At 35.4% G+C, this 17793-nt stretch overlaps 1 protein-coding gene and 1 long non-coding RNA gene across 2 annotated transcripts; one reads left to right on the top strand and one right to left on the bottom strand.

Annotated features, from left to right (window-relative positions):
• LOC140055119 (uncharacterized) lies at positions 1–8161 on the top strand. The gene is made up of 8 exons (XM_072100334.1): positions 1–379; positions 1016–1775; positions 2121–2210; positions 2935–3078; positions 3268–3467; positions 3985–4057; positions 4392–4517; positions 4740–8161. Exons 1-8 carry the CDS (start codon positions 372–374, stop codon positions 4842–4844), a joined length of 1506 nt encoding a protein of 501 aa, XP_071956435.1. The 5' UTR covers positions 1–371; the 3' UTR covers positions 4845–8161.
• Positions 8162–13500: 5339 nt separating this feature from the next.
• On the bottom strand, positions 13501–16007 carry LOC140055013 (uncharacterized). The gene is made up of 3 exons (XR_011846602.1): positions 15909–16007; positions 15426–15575; positions 13501–14929 (listed from the first exon to the last, which is right to left on the bottom strand). It is a non-coding gene; the product is annotated as an uncharacterized lncRNA (long non-coding RNA).
• Between the last annotated feature and the right edge of the window lie 1786 nt (positions 16008–17793).

Here is a 17793-nt window from a genome sequence, read left to right as displayed (position 1 = left end):
TTTCGGAAAACAGCAATTAAAAAATATTCGCTATTGCAAAATCTTTTGGAAATATCAATTAAAAACTGATTAATTTATCAAAATCCTGTTGTTTGTGGATTACACGTTAACCGTATCTAATCACACAACCAGAAATACTGACTCCTTTGTTTAAAAAAAGGGGAAACGCGAGAAGGATTTTTTGTAGGCCCATGCAGCACATTGTCTGAATTTACTCGCCTGAGCAACTTGCTTATAGTGGGCATGCTCAGACTAACGATGGTGATAGGATGGTTTGATTGGGCCTAGGCTAAGATTACACGATGGCGGTTGATTTGAATGAAATAACTCGGATCTAACTAACTCTCCTATTATTACTTTTGTTCATGTAAATGTATAGGTATTTATTATAAATATTGGTTTTTTATGGTTTTCTAAATATCATTTTATTATCGTTTTTTGTTACAATTTTTTTTTAAGCAATTTCTTTTAAATTTTATTTTGAAAATTATAACTTTTTTAATTCATAGATTTCATAAATAAAAATTAGAAATATACATTATACATCATTTTAACAGGAAATGAAATAAGGAATATTTGTTTTTAGAAACATATTTTCATACATTTATGATAAAATGATGAAATTACTGTTTGAAAAATTTCAACTCCCTGGGATAGTAAAAAAAAACTGTTCTGAAACGAATACGGTTGAGGGGAAATGGCTCTCTCTTAGCCGCTGGGAACAGGAGGGTTAACTAAAAATTGAAATTGTCACAATGGTCACCAAGTAAAATTGAAAAAAAAAGATTACAATAATTTTGGAATCCATTCACAATCAGATGTTTGATCATTTCAGTTGCCAGACACTGGTTGCCATCTGGACAACAACAAATCTTGATTACTGCGAGGCCTGTAAATAATACATGTATATTAATACATTGTGTCATAGATTTTTTAAACTACATTTTTAGAATATATTGTTTAAATGAAGAAACTTCATATTTTAATGTAATGGAAATATTTGTTTGTGTTTCAGTTTACCAAAGATTGTGCTTCTTCCTCTTTTGTTACAAAGGAACCTTGTGGCTTTCATTGTCCATCATGCAGTTGAAATATCAACAGAAAGCTTAGTGTTGCTAAGAGATTGCTATGGGAATCCTAACAACAAACTAATTGATAAGTGGTGTGCATTTCATCTCAAACAGCTTCAAAACAAAATATGCACGCGGATGAAAAAAGATATTGAATATAAAGCCATAGATATTGTTAACACTACAACTAAAAATAGGGTTTTTATGATTTGTCAGAAGTTAAAAAAAAGTAATATTTCATCCATAAATAGCAGTGATAATCTAAAGAATGTGTCTGCTACTTGCACATCAGACAGTGTAAATAACACCGGAATTTCAAGTTTCCCTCCAGGCACTTTTATGCAAACCACCAGTACTACGAACTTACCGCACATAAGCCCAGAGACATTAGGCCTAAGTCACAATAACACTATGAAATCAGCAAGTGAAATAACTAGTCATCATGCTGATGGAAAACAGCATTTATCAGATGGTCTGTTGACTGTTTGTAATCAAGATAACAAAACTCCATCTCAAATTTATTTAAAGAGAAATATTGGATATGATACAGTAGCATTTATAAGTGATTTATCTGAGACAGTAGAGAAGAAACAGAGGGGAGTGATTTCAGAAGAATCATTGGTAAAAGAACAAATCGCTGCGGCTTCTGGAAATGATGCAGTCTGTGTTCAAGAACCGAATGAACACTTGGATACTGATCTGCAGGTTTGTTATTATGTCAACTCTCTCGGTTGACCAATCACAAGCGACAGTTCAGAAGATTCATTGCTTGTGATTTGTCAACTTACTTGTGTTGCGCCAGAGTGAGAACCAAACTTGATGGCCCAAAATCTTTCTTCTTTTGTTGCCATCCTAAAAGTAGGGGAGAAATCACAGCATCTCATAATGTATTGACTACCATTGATAATAATAAAGATAGTTTATATTACAAATTAGATATATCAAAATTGTTCTTGTACTGTCAAATATGTCCGTGAAAACTACTGTTTTATTTAACAAAAACTAATTATACATTGTATAATTGAATTGTTTTCTGCTCATTTTTCCTAGATAAAATTGGAGAAAATTTCTCGCTCTTGGCTGAGTTCGCAAAAGTCATGTTATGATTTGGGATTTCTTGGTACCCTTAACAGTGCTCAGGTACAGTATTTAACTTTATTCAAACAAAATGGAAGTTATAGATAAGGTATTTGAATGTAAAAGATAAGGTATTTCACTGTACTCACTGATCAGATTTTCATACTTGATATGAATACTCTTCCTTATTTGTATTTCTTTGAGTGACTTGTCATGTGTGTATACAATTCAAGCTGATATCAGTATGTTAATCATGTACTCTACATTTTTTTTAAATGTATACGTATACAGTAGTAGCAGAGCACACATGAAACGATATTAGTCTAGTATCACATCTGACTCACCATTGGTGGTATACTAAGAACATCATGTGCACTCAACCCATTCCATCCTTGAAATGGGCAATGGTTACATCAGCCTCTGTCATAGATAATAATAATAAAGTGTATACTAAATTATAAATATGTATACTTATACACATGGCATGCAATAGTATGGGGGAAAAATCTGTCTGAAATCAAATAGCTGTTGTTCTGCTAAGGTAGCAACTCGCATGACGTGATCTCTCCTTCAAAACAACAAGATCAGGACAATGGCATTGACAAAAATCTACTTGAATATTATATAAAACAAATAATTAATGTTCATATATTTGTGCGATCGTACAAATAATTTTATTTGGGGAAATATTAAATTATATTTTCAGGCTTTGCCTCGTGAAAAAAGAATTTCATCTTTCACATTCATTATTTGTATATTAGTGTATGTTATTGTGTTTGTATTATAGATGAGTGTTGCTTGTAGAATCCTGAAACTTGAAGAACTTTACACCAAACATTTAGTGACTGTTAGCCAAGATTTTGCTGCTGTATCAGACTATTTACCAATCACTAGTCTTACTATGATTGCACAACTTCTATTCATGAAAAAGGTAGCCATCAAAATATGTCGAAACAGACTAAAGCACCCTTGCATATTGTTTTTTTATCTTAACCTAATTTTATTTAGACATCTTATCTTTAATTTTTTTTTTTAGAAATGATAACTGACTACAAACTAACAAGATGTATTCAGTTTACTTATCAGTACATTTGTGGAAATAAAATATAAATTTGTTCAGATTCTAGATTTAACAAACCCTCCTTCAAGACAACTCGTCAATGCATCTCTGACGTTCAGTAAAGTTTTCCAGGGACCTGCAGTACAGAATATTCTGATACCAGTTATTCAGAGTGATAAGTTCGCGGCTTGTCAATGCAGTTTAGTTACAAATATTGTTAAAGATGCCCTCGATGTTGATAACAAACATCTTTTCTTTAGGTAAGTACTTTTCAAAGACTAGATTTCATTTTAAAAGAATTGAATAAAAAATACATTGAGGCGGGAATCGATTTTAAATATAGATTGTACCGTATTAAATAAAGACCAATTCCCTACAATTGTTGATGTTTTATAAAAATAATGCATATTATTATATATTACTTTAAAAACATTAAATCAGGTCATTCCTTGTCTTAGATGTACGTTGTATGGTAATTTATGATAAAAAGAGAGAAACAATGCACTACCTAATTAGCTATCCCTGACGTCGTCTAGTTGCTGCATTAATTGTTTTTCTGTTCAGAATTCGTAATACAAATTAGGGGTATTTTTTAATGAATTTTTGTATTTATATGAAGATACACTACAATCTTAAGAAGTAATCAAAGTAATATGGATTGAGGATTTTACTCTTTTTTACCTCTTTTACTTATTTTTCTGGAGATTGGTCTTCAACATTGCTGCTCGAAGTTTGGTTTATTGTTAATAATTAGTTCTTTGTTCTTTATTTCTTTAGAGACATCTTTAAGGAAAATATGTTGTGGAATGTTCATGTGACTACTTGTGTACAATTGTTGATAGATTCAAAAGTAAGTAGATAGAAGAATAGTCTGTATTTTGATGTAAAACCTAAAAACAGTTTTTGGGAGTGGTTTAAAAATCATGAATCCAATCATGAAAATCGGTTTCCAGTGGCCAATATTGACAGATTACAAAACTATATAGAAACCAGGTGTCTAGTTTTCTTATTATTAGGAATGAAGAATGATCAACTTAAAATAATTTCCATATCAAAAAAGTATAATGAAACAAAAAAAAGTTCACACTAAATTTGGATTTTTGTCCATTTAATGTACAGGCCTGCCATAACTCGAAAGTTTATTTTGATCCTTGAAGTAAAGATCATTCTTTTTTCTCTTCTAGCTTCAATTCGAAGACAGTGACATTACCATGATTGTATCAGGGTTACAGAATCATGCATCTAATATGCGTTCATGTGCAAAATTTGCCAAGCTACTACACACATTTGTAAAGAAATATGGAAGCCAGGTACATATTCTATGTTTTATTTATTTATTTCAATTCTCCACACAAAGAGTGAGTCATCACTTTCTTATGACCACTGTACAAAGAGCAGAAGCTTGTCAAGAGAAGTAGTATGATTTTATGCTAGTGATTTATTTCAGCAAATGTTCTAAATATTTCATTTCATACTATTATTACTGTATTATATTTCTTATTTTAATTTCTCACTATTTTTTCTAATTTCAGTTGACTTCAGATCATATGAGAAGCTTAAGGACATTGCTTGAAGGCAATGAAACATTCCTCAAAAAGGCAGTGATGTCTGCTATTGACCGTCTCAATGTGGATTAAAGAAAGCACTGATGTCTGCCATTAACCATCTCAATGTGGAATGAAGAAAGCAGTGATGTCTGCTATTGAGCATCTCAATGTAGAATGAAGAAAGTAGTGGTTTCTGCTATTGACCATCTGAATGTGGAAGGAAGAAAGCAGTGATGTCTGCTATTGACCATCTCAATGTGGAATGAAAGAAGCAGTGGTGTCTGCTATTGACCATCTCAATGTACAATGAAGAATGAAGTGATTTCTGCTATTGACCATCTCGATGTGGAATGAAGAAAGCAGTGATGTCTGCTATTGACCATCTTAATGTGCAAAGGAGAAAGCAGTCATGTCTGTTATTGACCATCACATTGTGGAATGAAAGAAGCAATGGTGTCTGCTATTGACCATCTCAATATGGAAAGAAGAAAGCAGTAAAGTCTACTATTGACCATCTCAATATGGAATGAAGAATAAATTGATTTCTGTTATTGACCATCTCAATGTGGAATGAAGAAAGCAGTGGTGTCTGCTATTGACCATCTGAATGTGGAAGGAAGAAAGCAGTGATGTCTGCTATTGACCATCTCAATGTGGAATGAAAGAAGCAGTGATATCTGCTATTGACCATCTCAATGTGGAATGAAAGAAGCAGTGGTGTTTGCTATTGACCATCTGAATGTGGAAGGAAGAAAGCAGTGATGTCTGTTATTGACCATCTCAATGTAGAATGAAGAAAGCAGTGGTGTCTGCTATTGACCATCTGAATGTGGAAGGAAGAAAGCAGTGATATCTGCTATTGACCATCTCAATGTGGAATGAAAGAAGCAGTGATGTCTGCTATTGACCATCTTAATGTGCAAAGGAGAAAGCAGTCATGTCTGTTATTGACCATCACATTGTGGAATGAAAGAAGCAATGGTGTCTGCTATTGACCATCTCAATATGGAAAGAAGAAAGCAGTAAAGTCTGCTATTGACCATCTCAATATGGAATGAAGAATAAATTGATTTCTGTTATTGACCATCTCAATGTGGAACGAAGAAAGCAGTGATGTCTGCTATTGACCATCTTAATGTGGAAAGGAGAAAGCAGTCATGTCTGTTATTGACCATCTCATTGTGGAATGAAAGAAGCAGTGGTGTCTGCTTTTGACCATCTCAATATGGAAAGAAGAAAGCAGTGAAGTCTGCTATTGTCCATCTCAATGTTGAAAGTAGAATTTGATGTTTTCTATTGACTCTCACAATTCCAATATGGAATTAGAGAATTGTAGCTTATCTCTTTCCTAGCAGCGCCTTCCATGTGAGCTATCACAATATCTGCAGCATCTATCCTGGTAACCTTCCACAAATGCATCAATATTATTTGCGCTGTATTTGGTTTTATTTACCGTTTGTTATTGTATACAAAAAATAACAGAATGGTCTGTACAGCAATGGTAAAATACAAGTTTAAAGGTAAGGAAATACTAGCAACCATAAAAGCTGATGGTTTTCTGCCTGATTTGTCTCCGTGATTGTTTTGAGTGTAAAAGATATGTATATGAACTAATCGCTCATGAACTCAGGAATCCGACATGAACTCGGGAATCCGACAGTATAAACATAAACTGTAGCAGTACTTTTCGCAACAAAGCCATCAGTTTCACCTCTAAGTTTGCCATTAGGGATACGGCAGGATTTGCTTCTCCATATCCATACATTTATTCTTTGAATGCTAGCTTTACTTTCTTTCGTGCCCCCAAGTGCAAAACAAGATACTTGCTCTTACTTGTGTGTCTTACCACTTCTCCATGCGCGTCACTAATCTATCTGCACTGCATGTATCCAGTCTTCGATTTGTTGCCCAATGTTTTCGTGTGTAGCTTTAAAACAGTAAACTCAGCTTATACTACAGTATGGTTGCCTCCTGTTCTGTTAAGTGGGGTACCAATCCAATTGATACCTGTCCTCTATCGGCTTTTAATCCTATTTTTTCTATTCCTTGATAAAATAAATTTTTTTGTTGTATAACATTTTTCAGTGTTTTGTAGCCTTGGATTTGATGCTTTGGTTCAATTATATAAACTCTGGACTGTCATACTTTTGTCCACTCAATTAAGAGGCCAGTGTAGTTGCCAAGAAATGTTTGCAGCTCCTAGACGATTCCGGGTGAATTGTTGGATTATGTCTTTTTTTTTCGTCTTCTCTCGTCTCGTCTTCTTTAGACTATGTCAAATAATTTATTTCTGGTCGTTTAATCTTATATTACAAGTTGTTTTGAAAAGATTTCGGCCTTTTATTCAGTTCAGTGTTCTCTCTGGGAAAGCATTGTTAAGCCGGCGACGAGTTTGGAGAAGCATTTTGAATTTGTGAGTAAGCTCGTCTAATGTTGATGTCGTCTGGTGACTTCTCTTGATTTGATTTGGGTAATTAGGAAAATTCTCTCTGATCCATCTAAGTTTAATTAATTATGTTATCGAACTTACTCATTCAGTCGGTTCATATATTTTTTGTGATACCTTTTACTTCAAAGTCATCAAGTTATCTGTCCTGAAAGTTTTGTTATGTACGAAGAGTATCTGTGTCCATAACTGTGATATGGTTTCGTAAAATTACCTATATTGTCAAATCTGTAGGGATAACTCTGTTAGAGTTTTCCAGTAACTGAGTCCATTTCTTCTTCTTTCTTTAAGACCTAAGACCATACAGTATCGTACCTTTATATTTGGCTGGACTTGTGCATCGCCGTTGTAGAGGTGGCATGTTTTTCTCCTCTTACCTATCGACGCAAAATATGCTTGTCGGTCAGGTCAGTTGCTGCTATAGGCCTATGTATCTTTCCTGATAAGTTGGCGGGTAAACATTTGAGCCAACACGGAGCAAAAGCAAATGATTCGGGGTCAGAGGCTAAGGGTTCATTTCACCTCACCGGTTCAGGTGAAATGGCCCCTGTAAAAAACACAATACAAATCATGGCCAAAAGAGACTTTTAAACTCTTTTGCTTAAATTTATTTCTCATACAGTACTAACATGAGGTTTACTATCATTTCAACAATTGAATAATATTAAATTTATGATATTATTTGTAATGTATGAGATTGTAATAAATTACCATTCCCTAACATATAGAGTAACATAGTATTTACATGAACATTCTAGAATAAGATGTTTTGATTTAAGAAATCATGTATAATTAATAAGAACAATCAAGAACATTCCAGAAGTGCTATTAATAGAAACTGTAATCATGTAATAATGAGAAGTATAAAGAATGATCTAGAAGGATAGGAGCATCTTGTATATAAAGGGATGTAAACTATTGTAAGGTTGTTGGATTAGAGGTTGGATATTGTATTGTAAAGTCATTGTAAAGCTGTTGTTTAAAGTGCTTACTGGATTGTTAAAAGTTGAAGTTGATTGAAATTAAAGCTTTGTTTTGAGTTATTTTACAACTTTGTGGATTTTGTGTGTATACTTTTATGTCACAAGGGAGTTCCTAAAGTATTTTCAACCGCTCGGAAACATACGTGAGAGGAGTTCGTGACATAATTTGGTGGCAGCGGTGTTCGACAAAATTTGGTGGCAGTGGTGTTCAGCCTAATTTGGTGGCAGCGGTGTTCAGCCTAATTTGGTGGTAGCGGTTATTTCGATCTACTGTTCGACTTAACTGTGTATTTTTCTACTGTTGTGATATTTTGTGGTAGCAGTTTGATCTACTGTATTTTGCCATAGAGTGGTGGCTGTTGTAGGATCAACTATACTTTTATTGATATTTTGAGGAAGCGGTACTTACGATACTGTGATATTTTACGGAAGCCGTGGTGCTACGTTTTGTCTAATCGTAAGTACACACACATTGTTTTAAGAACAGTACATTATCTATTTGGAACAGTAGACTTGTGAACGTCTCGGTAACTACGATTAACTAGTAAGAAGACCCTCATCCAGATTTAAAATATGGCTGATAAACAATCAACAACAAGATCCAGTAGAGAATACAGCGGCGGCGATGAATCTGATTCTGATGTAGAATCGGTTCAGTCAATACAACCTGAACAACAGGCAGAAGAGTCTGGACCAACCAGTGGACATAACCCTACAGGGGCTGACTCATCTTCAAAAAATGTTTGGTTGTTGATGCAGCACCAAATGCAACAGTTGAATCTTATGATGCAGCAGCAAATGCAACAGCAAATGCAGCAACAGAATCTTATGATGCGGCAGATGATAGAACATTTTTTTTAGAAAAAGTTTCAAAATAGGAAACACAAAAATCGAAACAACCAGGAGAAAACAGTGAAAGGCACTCCTGAAGTTGACACTAGAGATCATGCTAGAAAAGAAAAACTAAGAGAGGAAAACGAATTAAATTCGGAAAAAGCTTCTGGGGTTATTTCACGTCAGTTAGATGATGTGGTTAATTTTCAAGAAGAATTTGGACATTTAGATGGCCAACTACTCAGTGACAACCCTCCAAAGGAAAAAGTTCATAAAACCAGAAGTGAGAAACGAAAAGTTAGGAAAGAGTTTGCAAAAACAAAGGAAGCTCAATCTAGCCAAGATAGTGAATTAGACATTTTAGATATTGGCAGAGATAAAATTAAGGATTTTCAGGTTATGGATAGAACTCTAATTCCACTTCGAGAACAGATGTTAGTACAGAAAGATGATGACACTATAAAGATAGTCTGTAAGGATGGAATGTTATTTAGGCAAGTTTTCACTAAACACCAGACAGAACCAATAGAGCAATTAGTAGTTCCATACCCTTGCCGTAATAGTGTATTGAAAGTATCACATTATATTCCTTTGGCAGGTCATTTAGGTAGGAAAAAGACATTAGATAGGATAAAGCAAAGATTCTTTTGGCCTGGTATTAGAAAGGATGTGACTGAATATTGCAACACTTGTGAGAATTGTCAGAAAACTTCAAAGTATAAAACTAAATTGAAGGCACCGATGATTCCTATGTCAGTAATTAGTGAACCATTCCGACAAATTTACATGAATATTGTTGGTTCATTATTAGTTTTCATTAATAATTATGTTCTATATGTTATTATGGCGTATTTAAGTTTTATAAACTAGGAGTGGGTTAAATTTTGCCACGTCCGTGTATACTTGCCCCTCAAAACTCCAAGAAAGAGTTTTGAGCTCAGAAAGAGGGGGGAGTGTAATAAATTACCATTCCCTAACATATAGAGTAATATAGTATTTACATGAACATTCTAGAATAAGATGTTTTGATTTAAGAAATCATGTATAATTAATAAGAACAATCAAGAACATTCCAGAAGTGCTATTAATAGAAACTGTAATCATGTAATAATGAGAAGTATAAAGAATGATCTCGAAGGATAGGAGCATCTTGTATATAAAGGGATGTAAACTATTGTAAGGTTGTTGGATTAGAGGTTGGATATTGTATTGTATTTTACAACTTTGTGGATTTTGTGTGTATACTTTTATGTCACAAGGGAGTTCCTAAAGTATTTTCAACCGCTCGGAAACATACGTGAGAGGAGTTCGTGACAGAGATATTAATAATAAAATAATAAGAAAATCATTCTCTTAACAGTACAGAATTTTTCAGTACAGAATCTTTCGCTAATACAGTTCAGCATTAAGTTTATGTGCATACAGTACAGATAAATTCAGCCTTAATTGCACAAGACTCATGAAACTAAAGTACTGCACACTTGGCATGCTATCCACTCTTCTTCGAATTCATCGTCATAGAAAAAACCATTGCACACCCCACAATAATTCTTAATGTCATCATCTGCTCCTTCGGGAATTGTATTGTTCTGTTTTGCTTGAGCCTTTTCTTTTCCTTTATTATTTCCTCCCTTCTTTCCTTTTCCAGTTGTTTTTCCTTTTTTTTTTCTGTCCAGCAGCACTTTCTGCTTGATTGATTGATTGATTGATTTTATTCGATATTCATACATAAAAAGTTAAAATATACAATGTATTAAAAGAATACCTGGATCCTTTAAACTATCCACATAAGCTAGTGATGTGATCAATCCGGCCCTTCGTTTGGCCTTGCCGACAATTCTTTCCACAGTTGGTAGCTGTATTATTTTATCAAATGTTTAAAAGTCAGCCATTGTTAGGACACATGGAGCAGACGGTCCAGGTATGTCTTCTGGTTCTTCCAGGATTGCTGGGTCATCTGCTGGGTTGTTGGTTGTCTGGATTTGGTCTCTCTGAAAATGTTAACGGTCATAGGCTTCATCTGGAATTGCTTGGGGCTTAAATGGAAATATCCCACATGCCTTGAATCCAGACACTGCATTGTTGACTGTTGGCAGTCTTTCCCCATGTGTTGTAGAAAAGGGCTGGGAATTTGTATTTTGTAATACCTTTTCCTGGATGGTTTCTCATCCAGTTGTTGGTAGCTGCTTTTATAATACGACTTCATTGACTTGAAAAGGGTCCTGTCAAGTGGCTGCAAGTATTTGGTGGTGTGTGATGGTAAGCAAACCATTATAATGTCATTAGCCATTGCAAATTTAATGGCATCAATAGACTGTACATAAGAACCATGCCAGTCCATTATCAGGATGACTTTTCCTACTGATGCGTGCTGTCTGAAATGTTTTAACCAATCCAAAAAATCTCTTTATTAATGTAGCTGGTGTCCGACATGGCCAGTTTAGATCCAGGAGTTAGCCATTCATCCTTCCTTCTCTTGCCTTTCATGATATATGTATGGTGGTACATAACCGCCAGCAGCATTACACCAACCAACATTTTCTCCCCTCTCGGCATTTTTTATGGAAACTACAGAGCGCTTCCCCTTCACAGCAAGCACCTTTCCTGGTTTGTTTACCAATTGACAGCCAGACTCATCCATATTGTAGATTTTGCTGGGTGAGTTGCGCAGGTGTTCACTGTTCAGAATACCTTCTAATATATATATAATATATATAGTTTCCTACCACAACACGATTCATAGCCACTGCACGGCCCCTTGATAATCCTTTTGCTTGCCGAATGGAAATGTGTGGATGCCAAATTGTCCGTTATTAAATATGCGAAAATCAACTTTCCAATTTCTGCCACCAAATTAAACTTAAGTTAGAAATCTGCAAAAAAAAAAGGAAAAAAAGCTATTGTTTCATTTATCGGTAAACATATTAATGCAATTTCCGCAACTGATCTGAAATACTCTTACTTTTATAGTAAATATAATGGCAATGTTTTCCTGTTTAGGTTTGTACTGAATGCCTAATTCACTTTCAAACACTCAATAACAATTGCAACAAATATACAAATGATTTTGCAATCCAAAATTAAGAAATGTTTAAGAAGTAGGTTTAAGTGTGCTTTGTTTTGTCTGTATTCCTACATGTATTATATTATGTAAGGTGGCAAGCTCCTCGCTGTTGACTTCAAATTAAAACAATATACTGTAATCTGTATACTATACGTATGTATGTAATTTTCCTTACTATTTTCTTCGAAAATTCTGTATCTTCAAGTTTCTTCTCGAATTCTTCTAATTCATCAACAGTTGTCAATGGAAGTCCGAATGTCTTGTGTTCATCAATTTCAACAACATTAACATTGACCTTTTCTGTTTGAAGTCTAGCAAAAGGGAGGTGTTGCGTTCCAGTTGCTTTTGCACATTACCAAAACTTTAAAAACTGTGGGTTGAAATCCTGCAAGTTATCAAAAGAAAGTGGAAAGAACGGAATATCACAGATATGTTTAACTGTTAAATCAGTATACAATATTTTATTTATTTTTATTATATTTTATATCTTTTTACATTCATAGAAAAGTAAAACGTCGCAAGAAGTATCAGAGCAAACAAGAAAAAAGTCACTTTCTCGCGGTTTTCATTACGGAACTTGTAGAACCCGGATTGAAGCTATTGAGCTTTGACTCTGAGGAGGTTTAGGCCTACTACTTCGATGTGGGGTGTCTGGCATTGGTGATGGTGGTAGACTCGGGCTCGTAAAGTCCTCATCTTCCGAAAAATCTTCTTCTGACTGCTGATCATCTGGGTACTCTAATAAAAATATCGGTTGAACCAAAAACAATAAACAAACAAATTAGAAAATAACAGACAAGTGGGCTACCCGATGTGCATACATTGCGGTATGATAGAAGGGTTAGGTATAGTAAGGGCTAGCCCATAATATGGCCCCGAATTTCCCCATAAGGGCCCCACATTATTTGTTACCTAGGAAGAGGAGGTGTAGGTTGAATTCTTCTCACGCTGACGTTCTCTTTGGGACGGGATGGCATACACCTTGACATTTGTCAACAAACAATCTTTTTATTTTATCTATTTATAAACATATTTCTACTGGATGACAATATCAACGTTGTCTCACAAAGGGGACATTGTTGTTTTTCAAAAGGTCCAGCATAAAACATAACATACATGATTATATAATACATCGTTTCTTAAAAATAGTAAAACATGTTAAAATTAAACAGTCTAAAATAATACTAAAATGTGAAAACCATACATTAAAAATACAAAATTATGATTAAAAATCTAAGTTAACAAAGATGTTCATAAAATTATATAATACATAGTTTCTTTAAAATAGTAAAAATGTTAAAATTAAACAGTCTAAAATAATACTAAACTTTAAGAACCATACATTAAAAATACAAAATTATGATTAAAAATCCAAGTTAACAAAGATGTTCATAAAAAGAATACACCACATAAAAAATACATTAAACAGATTTAAAACGTGTTTAAAGTATTTCCCTAGATAAAAAAAATGTGTTTTTATAACTCGATTTGAACGCATTAATAAAGATTGAATTTTGAATGTCAAAATGTATGTTATTCCATATGTTTGCCCCTGCTACCCTCAGTGATTGTTCTTTCATTTTATTCGTGTTTTGTATCGGGGGAACAACATTTAATGTCTCAGAAGATAATTGTTTAACTATGTTTTCACCCCTACTGTTTATGAAGTCGTGGTTCTTTGTAGTTATTCTTGCCGCTCGTTTTTTAAACCTAAATATTTTAATTATATTTGTTTCAGATGTATTTCCCCATACAGAAATGGCATAGTCGCTACATGGCTGTATAGTCATTCTAGAAGGCTTTTGTTTAGAAATCTACTTACTTTGTTAAAAATTGTAAAATGTGGGTCCAAGTGACTTACACAGATCCCTAACATGATAGTTCCACGTTAAATGTTCGTCAATTTCTACACCTAGATATCGAGTGTGCTTAGAATTGTCAAGCTTTTTACCATTTAAGAAAATACAGTATTAATATCACCATCTGGGCTAGAACGTTTTTCCCTCGAATTAACATAACTTTTGTTTTCTTTCTGACGGGCATTGTCTCCCATTCTCCAGTATTCATTACAAATAGCTTCCCTGTCTTTTTCTGAAAATTTATCAGAGCACCTGAACCTACCATTTTCACAGTTGGATGGCTGGGAAGGCTGCTGCTTTTTTATGTCTCTTGAGTCAGTATGCGCTTGATCAGTTACACATGCTTGCTTCCTTTTTTTTTTTCCAAGATGCAGTTTGGGACATTTTTTTTATTGTGAACCTGTTTTGAATAGGTGGGTGTCCCACTTTTGCATTGATTGGTTGCTCCCCCTCTTCAATGACTGGTGGTTGTTTAACTCCAGCTAAGACAAGTGGCTGCGCCTCTTCAATGGTTGGCGGCTGTCTAACTTCAATGATTGGTGGCTGCCCATCACTTGTAATGACTGGTGGCTGCAAATCTTATACAACTGGCTGTCTGCTTTCATCAATATGTGGCTGCCCTTCTTCTGCAATAGATGGCTGACAATTGCTTCCTCCCTGTTGTTTTATAGTTCGTTGTCGGCTGATCTTCTTCTACGGATAGAGGTTGTCCAACATCAATGACTGGTGGCTGCCCATCACCTGCAGTGACTGGTGGCTGCAACTCTTTCACAACTGACTGTCTGCTTTCTTCAATATGTGGCTGTCCTTCTGGAATGGATGGCTGACAATTGCTTCCTCCCCCGTTGTTTTCTAGTTCGTTGTCGGGTTTATTGTGTAACCACAGTCGTCTCTTCTTCAGAGCTGGTGATGTAGTCAGATTCACCAGTGTCTTCGTAGTCCTTATCAGTGTCCGAGTCATCAATTTCACTAAAACTGTCGCTTAACGTCTGCAACACCTGCGATGCGTTGAATGTTTTATCTGAAGCCGATTTTCCACTAGGCGAATTTGTTCGAGCGAATCGAATGCGTCAGGTTATACGCATGCGTATTCATGTTTCCATCTTCCAAATCCCTATCTACGCATGCGTATTCATGTTTCCATCTTCCAAATCCCTATCTACGCATGCGTATAAACTAACGCTTTCGATTCGCGCTAACAAATTCGCCTAGTGAAAAATCAGCTTGAGGGTGGAAATTCACACATAACCACCATAAAAAAAGATTTGAAATAGGCTAGATGTAATGAAAATCATGATACATCATACAAGTAATAAACACAAAATTATAAAAACAGGGCCCCCTCTTATATAAATTTGACTGAATGCAGGCCCGTAGCCAGGGAGGGGGTTTTATGGTTCGGGCGAACCCCCCCCCCCCCCCCTTTACAGCGAACCCCCCTTAACCGACTGCGAACCCCCATCCCCGACATGCCCAATACCTCACCCTCATCTCCGAAAATCGTCCAAATACGTGCCCGTAATTCGTAAACTCGTTCGGAATAACTCATACAGTACCTTCTTCCCTGTATGAGCGTACTTCGAGCGATATAGTCTGTAAATTTCTAAGAGTTGCAAATGAATTGCCGATTTTAACCTGAAAAATAAATGTTTGGTCCCTGCATTCAACATGATATTGACGCGTCTCACAGCGAGCTAGGGGACGAACGATTCGTACAAAGGACACCGCCAGACAACTGCGTACCAATTGTTTAGATCACTGGCAGTCAGGCAGCATGCATAAAGTATATAGCCTTCCGACATACATCAGTATTTATGTGTGGCTATGAAGTATAATGTATGTATGTAGTGAATATTAATATTTTACACTATAATATCTATGGTATCATGTACTGTAGTTCACATTATGGCATTCGATTATTTTTTTCTAGACCACCAGCCGATACGTACTCAAATGTATCAATATCACCTATTTACATTGGCATATTTAATTTCCTCAACAAATTGCTGTAAATAAATATTATAGATAGAGCTATAATAAGAATTGCATTTGCCTTCACCCAGTGTGCTTTTTCGTGGCTTCTCCTAGACGTACGTTCGCATTGAACTTGAACGCAAAACAAAATATCGAGTAAATGATCAAACAATCGGCGGATTCCGCACAGAGCACGCGCATCTAACATACGGCAACAAATGTTATCGTTTAAATAGTCCACGAGTCCAAGTACGATCGTTTTGCTCATTGGTAGAATGCTGCATGAGAGTGTCTTTTCCGGCCATCTAGGGGTGTCATTCAACAAAATTTGCTTCGCCTCAGGCCCCACCCCAGGGGGGCGGGGGGGGGGGGGGGGTGACCCAAATACTTAGTGTGCGAACCCCCCCCCCCCCCCCCCCTTGACAGATCCTGGCTACGGCCCTGGAATGGCATTGATTACCGGAACTTTGCGCCACCTTGAATATCATATTTTGCCGCAGGTTCAACGTTTGAACCAAAAGGCTTCAGGCTGATTTTTGTAGTTTTGCTTATTTCGGGCAGTTGGTGGTAAAGGGTGGTTGCGTCCTTTTCGATGCGATGTGGTGCGCCCGCATCACGCGACGCAACTTTGGTAAGGTGATGTCACGGCGGCATTCCAGGTACCTGCGTAAGGCCGACTCTGGTACTACTTACGGCACGTACAACTTCTTCTAGTATCATAGAATCCGGAATAGACTTCAGTTTTCGATTTAGTTGATCTTTTTTTCCCGGCTCCCCAATATGTCCAGATATCTTTAAATCTCGCGTAGTTAGCTAACCATGCCCGCATCTGTAGATGGGGTGGTGTTGGTCGTGGTGACTTCATGGGGCGATTTTTAATGACTAAATAGTCCGAATGGTAGATCATGTGGCCATCCATAGGTAATAACCAATCAATCACAATGGTTCTAACACGTTGTTAATTTGTATTATAATGTAAATGCCAGAATGTGTACGGTATTCTATCAATTCTATGTCAATGTCAAAGTATTCTAGTTCTCTATCTACACTTTCAAACTAGTTTGACAAAAAAAGGTGTGATGTGCCCAAATATAGTTATATGTCCAAATATGGTGGTGATATGACATCATGTTCACATTTTTTAGTCCCATCAAGTTTGGTAGTGTAGACAGAGCTTAATAGATAAAAAATGCACATGTCCATTCGTTTGCGTTGTGGGAACTTTATAGATACCGTAATATTGTGTGAACTTTTTTTATCATTATTAATATTTTAGGATCAAAGTTCGGATAATAACAAAAGCATATAGTATACTATAATGTATAATTAACAAATGTATGTTAACAAATATATTCATATTGGAATAAAATAGCTCGTATCGAATAAGAAGTACAGGAACTTGAAAAGAAAGCCCAACATAACGATGTGATCTTTCTAAATAAATAAAAGAAAAAGGTGTGAACTGAAATAACAAAGCCCTTGACAGACATAAAGTGTACGACGTATTGTGTGTTTTTACGCTGGATTATTGTTCATTGAAATTTGTCTGTAAACAATATTATTGAATAAAATCTGTCAACCCCAAGGTCATTTTACCAACATATGGGTGGAAATTATTTGTAAAGTATCTGTGAAAATACATGTTCTATTTTATTTTCCACTCGCATTTCAAAGCAGCAACCACAATAGGCCTAACTCTATACATTAGGCAACAACAATAACTCTATACACATTGAACAAACAATCCTGGCGGTATAAAATAGTCATTTTATGTTATTGTTTATGATTGTTTTGTCCATATAAGAATATTGTTTAAGTAGACCTTACATTGTAAACTTTGTATAATCACGTCATGTTTAATAATAAAAACATAACAAAA

Source organism: Antedon mediterranea, chromosome 7, assembly GCF_964355755.1.
Source record: "Antedon mediterranea chromosome 7, ecAntMedi1.1, whole genome shotgun sequence".
Taxonomy (NCBI): Eukaryota; Metazoa; Echinodermata; class Crinoidea; order Comatulida; family Antedonidae; genus Antedon; species Antedon mediterranea.
Note: the sequence above shows the minus strand (reverse complement) of the source record. Positions and strands in the feature narration are given on the sequence as shown.

Excerpts from the sequence above, each read along its gene's own strand:
- LOC140055119 (XM_072100334.1), top strand. Across the intron at positions 1,776-2,120 it reads ACTTGGATACTGATCTGCAG|ATAAAATTGGAGAAAATTTC; the intron begins GTTTGTTATTAT and ends CATTTTTCCTAG. Across the intron at positions 3,468-3,984 it reads AACAAACATCTTTTCTTTAG|AGACATCTTTAAGGAAAATA; the intron begins GTAAGTACTTTT and ends TTATTTCTTTAG.